The sequence below is a fragment of the Sebastes umbrosus genome, chromosome 18 (genome assembly GCF_015220745.1).
Source record: "Sebastes umbrosus isolate fSebUmb1 chromosome 18, fSebUmb1.pri, whole genome shotgun sequence".
NCBI lineage: Eukaryota > Metazoa > Chordata > Actinopteri > Perciformes > Sebastidae > Sebastes > Sebastes umbrosus.
In genome coordinates, this window is record NC_051286.1 from 28,933,519 (window position 1) to 28,945,823 (window position 12,305).

Consider the following 12,305-nt stretch of genomic DNA (forward strand, 5'->3'; position numbering starts at 1 on the left):
AGCACTGAATAATGACAACAGATAGATCTTCAGTCAGTCAGCCTGCAGAGTTCATGAAGATATATAACGTTCGTTATTCATCGTTCAGATTCCCCTGCCTCGTCAGTGGCCTCCCTCCTCCATGCTGCCACCCTGCTGTCCTGCCAGCTGCAGCGAGGTGTAGATTTACCCAGCGCCCTGCAGCACGCTTGTAGAGAGGCCTACTCACTCTGCCAACGCACCACTGCCAGCCAGAAGGTATCACCACTCCCTTATCAACAGCTTCCCAGCTCTAATATGTCTCTGTCTCACTATCATGTGTTAAAGGCACAATGTGAACACAACATTCAGAGTTGGGCCTTTCAGGAGTGGGACTCCCTGCATCAAGCAATCCTTAGCATCTCTTAAATCACTTCTTAAAACTCTCAGAAGGACTGTTTCTAATGACCCAGCTGTTTGTACGATGTTAACTTTAACTGTTGTACCTAGTGTTTTTAAATTTTAAATCTAAATTTATTCCATTTTTAAAAATCATTTTTATTATGTTGACTTTATTCATTATAAAAGTCCCAAAAAATATTCAATTCTTTGTTCAATAATTTCAATTTGAGCAGTAACTTTGGACACGGTTTCTATAAATCTAAAGCCATCATCTACCAACAGACTCACAAACTTACCAACCCCACATACAGAAAACAGATATAAAGAAAAATAATACAAATAATGAAAAATAGTTAAAAAAAAATAAAGATAAGAATAATTATAAAAAAGACAACCACCACAAGAAAGCCAGACTAGACAGACAAAGATACGATCACATTTCCGCCTATTTCATATTAGGGAAAGAACAGAAAAGAATAGCCAAACTGGATGTCACGCAGTAGAGACTTCAGCTAACAGTCGGGGGGGGGTCAAGGTGTCTAATAATTGGGCCCCAAATACACTCTTAATTATTCTTGAGAACCATGTGTGTTGCTTCGAAGCCTCTCGAGGTTTGTAACCCTGAAACTAGTTCCCTCAGCCATCTAGAAAAACAAGGAGCTCTGGTGGCCTTCCGTTCTTTTAGAATTAATCTCTTCGCTACTACCATACCGGTCTTCAGGGTCTGCTGTACAGTGTGTGGTACCTAGCTGCTACCATACCAGTCATCAGGGTCTGCTGTACAGTGTGGGTACCTAGCTACTACCATACCAGTCATCAGGGTCTGATGAGGCAATTAATACATCAAGTTGAATCTGCATATCGTAAATTTTACAATTACAATTACAAAAGATTTCCTGTTTTGACCTTTCCTGTCCTCCAGCATAAAGACATCTAGTGAGCACAGTCATGCTCCCCAGAGGATGAATAAACATCAGTCCATTGTTTTCCCTCCAGCAAGCCCAGCAGGTGATAGAGCAGCACTTGGCCATCCTGGACACGGAGGACTGGGGCAGTGGGCTGCTGTGTGCTGGAGTCTGGCCTGACGGCTTCCCCTCTGCCCTCCTCTCCACGGAGGATTCCTGCTTCTCAGCTGTCCTCCGAGACGGACAGGTCCTCTCGTTCTGCCTGAACACCCTCAGTCTGCAGGGCAAACGGTACGGACGGTAATAACAGCAGAAAAGTACAACACACCAGGAAGGACTCAGCCAATATAGAAAAAGGTGTTGAAGGATATTAAAGATGTACCTGAAGTTGAAATACTGAAAGCACCTAAAGTGGTAGTTGAAACAAAATTACTGAAAAAGATGTTTAAGTGAAACTCCTAAAAGGGGTTGAAGTTTCAGCATAAGTGTAAATGCTGAATAAAATTGAAGAGTGTAAGTGCTGAGGGAAGTTGAAGTCCAGGTTCAAGCACTAAAAAGAGTTAAAATGCAAACACTGAAAGGAGTTGAGATGTTGAAGTGTAGGGGATAAACTCCGCCGAAGATGTGTGTAAATGTCTATAACTGAAAGATGCTACTTGCAATGTCAGCTGAAGTGTAAGTACATAAAGATACATGAGACCTGAAAGGGTTTGCAGTGTCAGTCTAACTGAAAGCATTGAAAGGAGTTGATGTGTCAGTTTAAGTGTATTTACTTAAAGCCGATGTAATCTAATTAAAGAGATTAAAAGATAAAAGCAGTGGACTTGTCAGTTGACGTGTAAGCGCTGAAAGCAGTTTAACTGTCAGTTAATGGTAGTTAAAAAATGGTGAAGTTTAATACTAAACTATAAATAATCCACCAGTTAATGTTGTCCACAGGAATCGCCCACTGAGTCTGAGTGACCTGCAGCGGGCGCTGCAGAGCAGTGGCGTCCATGAAGGCCTGATGTTCTCTGGAGGAGTGGTGGATCTGGCGGAGGGAGACACTCTGAGGCTGATCCCCACAGCGGTGAGACTGCTCACAGAGAGAGCCTCTCATGGAGACTGGATCCTCCGCAGCAGCTGGCTCTCACATCTGGGGAAGAGCTACAAATATGCCCCTGGTTTGTTACTCTGCACACACAGCACCCCCACACTTTACATTTACAACAGTACAGGTGTGTATGTTGAATTCTTGCCAAGGAAATCTACTATCAGTGCACATGAATAGCTTGTTTTGGAAAATGACAAATATTGAAGCCATTGACATCCCTGCCCAGTGATCTTTCAGTAACTGCAGTGATCTGTCCACGTGTTCTACACTTTGTTCTGTAATCACAGAAATGAAAATGGGAGTTTTCTTTAGTCAGGAGTGTCCAGTACGATCCTGTACTTTGGATCCTGAAACAGTGTGGATCTTGACTCTTCCAGATCCGGCTCTGGTCCAGGTGGAGGCAGGAAACAGGGCTCTGAAGGCTGTGTTTGGAGGCAAACTTGCTGCCAAGGGCAAGTCACTAGCAGAGCTGCTCCAGCCTCACAGCATAGGTAAACTCTTTGGTTGTCTTATTCTCACACTGCATCTGTAATCCCTGACCTGAGGCCTGTACTACGAAGCCACTTCAACACACCCAGGGTATCTTCTCCTTATCTGGTTTAACTAACCCTAACAACAGAGATCACACTAAGCGGTCCTAAGACGCTTGTTATCAACTCAGTAAATCAATCCAGGGTTTCTCAGTCTGGCTGTGAGCGTGTTCACATAGAAGGGGTTTGTAGCACATGACCAATCAGAAACATGGACCAATCTACTGTTATCAGAGCAACATGTTTTACAGACCAAGATCAAACTATAATATTAGACAAATACCAAGAATTTAAACACATAATCAGACTAATAGAAACAGCTGAAACTGATTCCTCCCGATGTATGAATGTCTAAATGAACAGACTTATTAATTTAACGGCCTGAAAAGTCAACTATAGTTGTCTTGATAGGGCAGTGATGTATAAATAACTTTTAGAAGTGTAATTGATGAATTGATTACACGTCATTACGCCCTTTAACAACAATGTGGCGTGTATGTAAAAAAAAAATATAAAAATATAATTCAAAGCGGTAAACACCCACTGCATAAATCCAGCTGTCCTTCCTGCATCTGTCAGTTTCAACTGTGTTGTTTTAGTCTGATTATGACTGTAACTTCTAAATATTTGTGTAATATCATACAATCTGCACTCCAAACTCTGATTGGTCAGTAGGCGGTGCTTTATAGAGTTGATCTCTTATCTGGAACATAACCTGCTCCGTAGCAGGTCAGCTGTTCAGCATCAGTTACCATGGTGATCTACCCCGGCAAGAAGTGAACCAGCTTCGTAAGACGGAAAACCCTGAAGGGTTAACCCTGAAGTTACCTCGCTAACCCTAAATCCTGCTTCGTAATATAGACCTCAGAGTATTGAGAGCAGAACCTTAAAATATAAAAATACACCGATCAGCCATCACATTATGTCAGCACGGGCACCCTGACTGGTCTGCAGCTACGCAGCCCCATACGCAACAAACTGCTCCTCACTGAGTGTTCTGACACCTTTCTATCAGAACCAGCATTAACTTGTTCAGCAGTTTGAGCTCCAGTAGCTCTTCTATTGGATCAGACAACACGGGCCAGCCTTCGCTCCCCACGTGCATCAATGAGCCTCGGGTCTGACCCTGTCGCCGGTTCACCGGTTCTCCTTCCTTGGGACTCTTTTGGTAGGTCCTGACCACTGCAGACCGGGAACATCCCACAAGAGCTGCGGTTCTGGAGATGCTCTGACCCGGTCGTCTAGACAGCATTATCTGGCCCTTGTCAAAGTCACTCACATCCTTACACTGGCCCATTTTTTCTGCTTCCAACACAAAGTTCAAAGTTCAAAATGTTCACTAGCTGTCTAATATATCCCCCCCACTGCCAGGTGCCATGGTAACCAGATAATCCATGTTATTCACTTCACCTGTCAGTGGTCTGAATGTTATGGCTGAGCGGTGTATGTTTACATATAATATACTAAATTTGGGATTAAAATGAGAATTCTAAATTAATACGATTATCAAGGTAAATCATTGCTCATAACAATGCTAGTTTTAAGGTTGCTCAATGCAAGTGAAGGCATGTAGTGAATCAGCTGTGACTGCTATGTTGATAATATTCAGTACACAATATGGAGATCATGACTTTAGTTGAGAATACCTAGGTGAGTGCTCCTGTTTTGTCCTGTATTACAGCATTATCATCACAGCACAATCTAAAAAGGAGCTGTATCCAGGATTGTTTCCCACAATTCATTTATTCATGATAAAGCTGATGTTGATTTCAGTCCAGTACATTCTAAACCTCTCAGACATCGGACTTTTGCTACCATGGGTCAACTTTCTATAGGAGCAAGACACTCACAGACTTTCTAGTTGTTTATCCTCTTTTTGTTCTTGTTTTATGTTTCTTTGTTGTTTTATGTTTCTTTGTTGTTTTATGTTTCTTTGTGGTCATGTTGAGTCTTTGTGGTCATGTTGAGTCTCCTCTTGGTTGGTACGCAGCCAGGGGGGGCCCTGGTTCCTGTGCCCAGTAGGCCCATTCAGTCATCCACCCATGTATGATACCACACACTGCTGCCATCGTCATGGAGTATTAACCCCTGTCTGTTCCATTGCCAGATGAATACAGGATTCTGGTGGACATGCGATGGAACAAGCAGTACCTGGATATTTTAGCCAACAAGTGTAGCTTTGAGGACGAGGAACGATACATGGAGTTTCTGGAGGCACTGAACACAGTAGCCAACAGGTACGGTAGGAGGTCGCCTGCCAACTTTATCCTGCTTGCCATGTGCAGAATTTTGGCTGAGGCACGTCGCCCATACACTCCTCAAGGAAAAAGTCTTTAAAGACTGCTATGGTAGAACAAGTTGACATATGTACATGTGTAAGTGGAGGGCTAAGAAATCAAGTGCAACACACAATACAATACTAATAATTAGAAGTGGGATACATACTGTTGTTCTAAAATGTTTGAGATGAGTCCTTGAATGGTTGGAAATGATAAAAACTCTGACATTTGTTCTTTTCCATGCAATGTCATGTTGCATTAAATGTATGAACCATAAAGTAAGAGCTAAAGAGCTGTTGGTCAAAGTGTTCTGAAGGTGTCTGTGTGTTTGTTAGGATTGTTCTGATGATGGACAGAGAGGAGAGGTCTGTCATCTGCAGCTGTGCCATCAATCTGTCTGCTCAGAACTGTGCCCTGAGGATAGCCACAGCCTTCAGCAAAGGTATGCACAGCAAACTGGCCTGATAGAAGCATTACTCATATCATACCATCATTCTATAGATCGTCTACCTACTGATCTCCACTGCATGCAGCATTGTCTGTAACTCTGGGACTGGGTTAGTGTAACGTGTGTTCTCCTCCCGTCACAGGGACGGTGGATATTGGTCACCTGCCCCACCCGGTGCTGATGCACCTGCGGACCTTCTTTGATCTTTGGGACTCCTTCACCCTGCAGGCTGTGCAGAGTGGACAGCCCTACATCTCAGACCACATTATGTTTGAGGTCAGAACTCACTCGCTGGATTACTCTGTCACTTTACATCCACAAGTCACTTTTCCTGGAACGGCTACTTCTTCTGCTGCTGCTACTACTACTGTTAATACTGCTACAACTACAGCACTACTGCTACTACTACTGTTAATACTGCTACAACTACAGTACTACTGCTGCTACTACTGTTAATACTGCTACAACTACAGTACTACTGCTACTGTTAATACTGCTACAACTACAGTACTACTGCTACTACTACTGTTAATACTGCTACAACTACAGCACTACTGCTGCTACTACTGTTAATACTGCTACAACTACAGTACTACTGCTGCTACTACTGTTAATACTGCTACAACTACAGTACTACTGCTACTACTACTGTTAATACTGCTACAACTACAGTACTACTGCTCCTACTACTGTTAATACTGCTACAACTACAGCACTACTGCTACTACTACTACTGTTAATACTGCTACAACTACAGTACTACTGCTGCTACTACTGTTAATACTGCTACAACTACAGCACTACTGCTACTACAACTGTTAATACTGCTACAACTACAGTACTACTGCTGCTGCTACTGCTAATAATGCTACAACTACAGTACTACTGCTGCTACTACTGTTAATACTGCTACAACTACAGTACTACTGCTGCTACTACTGTTAATACTGATACAACTACAGTACTACTGCTGCTACTACTGTTAATACTGATACAACTACAGTACTACTGCTGCTACTACTGTTAATAATGCTACAGCTACAGCACTACTGCTACTACTACTGTTAATACTGATACAACTACAGTACTACTGCTACTACTACTGTTATTACTGCTACAACTATAGTACTACTGCTGCTACTACTGTTAATACTGCTACAACTACAGTACTACTGCTGCTACTACTGTTAATACTGCTACAACTACAGTACTACTGCTGCTACTACTGTTAATAATGCTACAACTACAGCACTACTGCTACTACTACTGTTAATACTGCTACAACTACAGCACTACTGCTACTACTACTGTTAATACTGCTACAACTACAGCACTACTGCTACTACTACTGTTAATACTGCTACAACTACAGTACTAGTGCTACTACTACTGTTAATACTGCTACAAATACAGTACTACTGCTACTGCTACTGTTAATACTGCTACAACTACAGTACTACTGCTATTGCTACTGTTAATACTGCTACAACTACAGTACTACTGCTACTACTACTGTAAATACTGCTACAACTACAGTACTACTGCTTCTACTACTGTAAATACTGCTACAACTACAGTACTACTGCTACAACTACAGTACTACTGCTACTACTACTGTAAATACTGCTACAACTACAGTACTACTGCTTCTACTACTGTAAATACTGCTACAACTACAGTACTACTGCTACTACTACATTACTACTGCTACTACTACTGTAAATACTGCTACAACTACAGTACTACTGCTTCTACTACTGTAAATACTGCTACAACTACAGTACTACTGCTACTGTTAATACTGCTACAACTACAGTACTACTGCTATTGCTACTGTTAATACTGCTACAACTACAGTACTACTGCTACTACTACATTACTACTGCTACTACTACTGTAAATACTGCTACAACTACAGTACTACTGCTTCAACTACAGTACTACTGCTACAACTACAGTACCACTGCTACTACTACTGTTAATACTGCTACAACTACAGTACTACTGCTACTACTACTGTTAATACTGCTACAACTACAGTACTAGGCTTCCTCTTTCCTTGTGGGTTGTAGTCCAGAGATTGTCTTGTTATGTTTGTTTCTTGTTTTCTGAGTGTATGCCCGATCCATCTCCACTTTCTCCTTTTGATTTCTTTGTTGATTTGCTCCTGGTTTGTTTGTTTCCACAGGTCTGTATTTGTAATTTTTCTGGGCCACCATATCCTCAGTATGTATCGGAGGCAGTTGTTGATGAACACTTGCAGTTTGTTGGTGATTGTGTTTGTGGTTTTCCAGGTTTCACAGCCATAGAGAAGGACAGATTTTACATTTGAGTTGAAAATTCGGATTTTTGTGTTTTTGGAGAGCTGGGAAGAGAGCCATACAGGTCGGAGTGTTCTGAAGGCATGTCTTGCTTTGCTGATGCGTAGCTCCACATCCTTATCTGCTCCTCCGTCTGTGCTGATGTTGCTTCCCAGGTAGACAAACTCTGCCACATTTTCTAGGGGTTGCTCCTTGATATTTATTCCTTGGTGGGATTTAGTGTTGATCCTCATGACCTTGGTCTTTCCAACGTTGATCATGAGGCCTAGCTGTTTGCTGTGTTCATGTAATTTGTTTGTCTTCTGTTGCATTTGTGTGTGTGTTCCTGAGATCAGTGCCAAGTCATCTGCAAAATCGAGGTCTTCCAATTGTGTGAAGGGAGTCCACTGTAACCCCGTCCTTTGGCCATCCACTGACTTTTTCATAGTCCAATCGATGGCAACAAGAAAGAGCAGGGGAGACAGAAGACAGCCTTGTCGTACTCCTGTTTTTATTTGGAGGGTGTCTGATAGCTTTCCATTTGAAATGACTTGGCCCGTGTATCCATTGTACATACATTTAATGAGATTGACCAGTTTTATGGGTATTCCGTAATGTCGGAGCAGCTTCCACAGGATGTTTCTGTCTAGGCTGTCGAAGGCTTTTTCAAAGTCAACAAAGTTGATGAACAGTGATGACTGCCATTCGATGCACTGCTCGACAATTATTCTGAGTGATGCAATGTGATCTGTACAGGAGTTGTTCTTCCGGAAACCTGCTTGTTCCTTCCTGAATATCTTGTCCAGTGGTTCTTGCATTCTATCCAAGATGATTCGGCAGAGGATTTTGCTGGGGACTGAGAGAAGCATGATGCCTCTCCAGTTCTTGCATTCACTGAGGTTGCCTTTCTTGGGAATTGTGACAATTAGCCCTTGTTTCCAGTCATTGGGTACCTCCTCTTTTACCCAGATCTCATTTAGAAGCCCGTGGAGGATGTCAGCGGTGGCACTGATGTCTGCTTTCAGTGCATCAGGGGGGATGTTGTCCTTTCCTGGTGCTCTGCCGAGCTTCAGTTTTTTGATGGCTCTTTTGATTTCTTCCTTTGATATCCTTTCACAGTTGATGTTTAGGTCTCGTCTCGCTTCTTCAATGTCCAGGGGGGTGTCTGGAGGAGGTCTATTGAGGACTTCCTCAAAGTGTTCCTTCCAGCGCTCTAGTTGTTGGGAGTCTTTAGTGAGAAGGTTTTCCTGTTTGTCTCTGATAGGCCGGCTAAAGCTCTTGTTCTTACCAACTAACTGTCGGGTAATTTTGTACAATTCCCTTGCGTTGTTCTGCCTGGCTGCTGCCTCTGCTTTGTTGGCGAGCTCCTCCGCTTGTGCTTTTTTGTCCCTCTTGCAGCTCTTTCTGACGATTATGTTCTTTTGTTGGTAGTCTTGTCGGAGGCCTTCCTTCTTATTGCGGTCTGTCTCTCTGTTGAGTTTCAGTTTGATGTCTCGCCTAGCTTCAATCTCCCTCCATGTTGGATCAGTAATCCAGTCTTTTCTTTTGGGGTCTCGGTACCCCAGGACAGTTTCACATGTGTCAGTGATAGCCTTCTTGCATCTTTCCCAGTTGTCATTTATGTTTTCTCCCTCTGCTAGGGTTTGGAACCGGTTTCGGAGTAGAATTCCCCATTCTTGCCGTGCCTTGATGTCTTTTAGTTTTCTTGTCTCAAATCTTCTCTGTACCCTGTTTCCAGCTTTCTGTTTTACTGCCAACTTCATCCGGAGTTCTCCCACGAGAAGATGGTGATCTGAGTCTATATCGGCGCCCCTCTTGACTCTGACATCGAGGAGAACTCTCCTCCATTTCCTGTCTATTGCAATGTGGTCGATCTGGTTCTCTGTGCGGTGGTCCGGAGATATCCATGTAGCTTTATGGGTTTGTTTGTGTGGGAAAAGACTGCCTTCAATCACCAACTCGTTGAGGGCACAAAGGCTTGCAAAGAGAAGCCCGTTCTCGTTCATCTGCCCCAGACCTTCTGTCCCCATTGTTCCCTTCCAGTCGTTGTTATCCGTTCCAATCTTGGCATTCATGTCTCCCATCACAATCTTAATGTCTCTCTTGGGAGCCTTTTGAAAAACTGCCTGTAGTTGTTGGTAAAAAGTTTCTTTCACTTCAAACACAGCAGTGTTGGTTGGAGCGTAGCACTGAATGCATGTGATATTGCGCCCTTTGGATGCAAACCTGGCTGTGATGATCCGTTCTGATATTGGTTCCCATTCTATGAGACTTTTAGCTGCGTCTTTTGATAGGAGTAGTCCTACTCCGTATGTGTGGGGGTCTTCTTCCTTTGGGTTGCCAGAGTAGAGGAAGGTCTCTCCAGTGGCAGTTCTTACCTCTCCAAAGGTGTTCCATCGGCTTTCACACACCCCGATAATGCTTATGTTGTACCGTTGCATTTCCTTGGCCAGTTGTGCCAGTTTTCCTGTCTGGTATAATGTTCTAACATTCCAGCATCCAATTCTCGTTCTTGACTTAAGCTTCAGCAGACTTTTCCCCCCTTGAGGTCTCTTTTGAGTTTGCCCCAAGGGGTTCATGGGTCCCATTTGAGGGTCGTCAGTTAGGCTTAGGTCACTTTCGAGGTAAGTATCCATAGTTTCAGTTTCTGTAATCATTTATTTGACAGCAGGGTGGGTGATTAGCCCAAGCTGCCAGCTACTACTGCTGCTACTACTGTTAATACTGCTACAACTACAGTACTACTGCTGCTACTACTGTTAATACTGCTACAACTACAGTGCTACTGCTACTACTACTGTTAATACTGCTACAACTACAGTGCTACTGCTACTACTACTGTTAATACTGCTACAACTACAGTACTACTGCTACTACTACTGTTAATACTGCTACAACTACAGTACTACTGCTACTACTACTGTTAATACTGCTACAACTACAGTACTACTACTACTGTTAATACTGCTACAACTACAGTGCTACTGCTACCACTACTGTTAATACTGCTACAACTACAGTACTACTACTACTGTTAATACTGCTACAACTACAGTACTACTGCTACTACTACTGTTAATACTGCTACAACTACAGTACTACTGCTACTACTACTGTTAAAACTGCTACAACTACAGTGCTACTGCTACTACTACTGTTAATACTACTACAACTACAGTACTACTGCTACTACTACTGTTAAAACTGCTACAACTACAGTGCTACTGCTACTACTACTGTTAATACTGCTACAACTACAGTACTACTGCTACTACTACTGTTAATACTGCTACAACTACAGTACTACTGCTACTACTACTGTTAATACTGCTACAACTACAGTACTACTGCTACTACTACTGTTAATACTGCTACAACTACAGTACTACTGCTGCTACTACTGTTAATACTGCTACAACTACAGTACTACTACTACTGTTAATACTGCTACAACTACAGTGCTACTGCTACCACTACTGTTAATACTGCTACAACTACAGTACTACTGCTACTACTACTGTTAATACTGCTACAACTACAGTACTACTGCTACTACTACTGTTAATACTGCTACAACTACAGTGCTACTGCTACTACTACTGTTAATACTGCTACAACTACAGTACTACTGCTACTACTACTGTTAATACTGCTACAACTACAGCACTACTACTACTGTTAATACTGCTACAACTACAGTGCTACTGCTACTACTACTGTTAATACTGCTACAACTACAGTACTACTGCTACTACTACTGTTAATACTGCTGCAACTACAGTACCACTGCTACTACTACTGTTAATACTGCTACAACTACAGTACTACTACTACTGTTAATACTGCTACAACTACAGTACTACTACTACTGTAAATACTGCTACAACTACAGTACTACTGCTACTACTACTGTTAATACTGCTACAACTACAGTACTACTGCTACTACTACTGTTAATACTGCTACAACTACAGTACTATTGCTACTACTACTGTTAATACTGCTACAACTACAGCACTACTACTACTGTTAATACTGCTACAACTACAGTGCTACTACTACTACTACTACTGTTAATACTGCTACAACTACAGTACTACTACTACTGTTAATACTGCTACTACTACAGTACTGCTGCTACTACTACTGCTGCTATTACTATTATTACTGCTACGCTACTGCTCCATCCATCCATCCATTTTCTTCCTGTTATCCTGGGCCGGGTCTCGGGGGCAGAAGGCTAAGCAGGTCTTCCAGACGTCCCTCTCCCCAGAACCTTTTTCCAGCTCTTCCTGGTGGACCCCGAGGCGTTCCCAGGCCAGACCACATATATAATCTCTCCAGTGTGTTCTGGGTCTAGCCCGGGGCCGGGTCCGAGGCGTTCCCAGAC

General features: G+C 42.7%; 1 protein-coding gene across 1 annotated transcript in view; it reads left to right on the forward strand.

Moving 5' to 3' along the window:
- The window catches only part of mdn1 (midasin AAA ATPase 1), a 127,696-nt gene that overhangs the window by 55,564 nt on the left and 59,827 nt on the right, over positions 1–12,305 (forward strand). Inside the window, exons 47-53 of the mRNA XM_037750648.1 lie at positions 89–237; positions 1,357–1,556; positions 2,205–2,428; positions 2,736–2,849; positions 4,996–5,125; positions 5,503–5,609; positions 5,758–5,891. Coding sequence (XP_037606576.1) covers positions 89–237; positions 1,357–1,556; positions 2,205–2,428; positions 2,736–2,849; positions 4,996–5,125; positions 5,503–5,609; positions 5,758–5,891 — 1,058 coding nt within the window. The remainder of the gene's footprint in view (positions 1–88; positions 238–1,356; positions 1,557–2,204; positions 2,429–2,735; positions 2,850–4,995; positions 5,126–5,502; positions 5,610–5,757; positions 5,892–12,305) is intronic.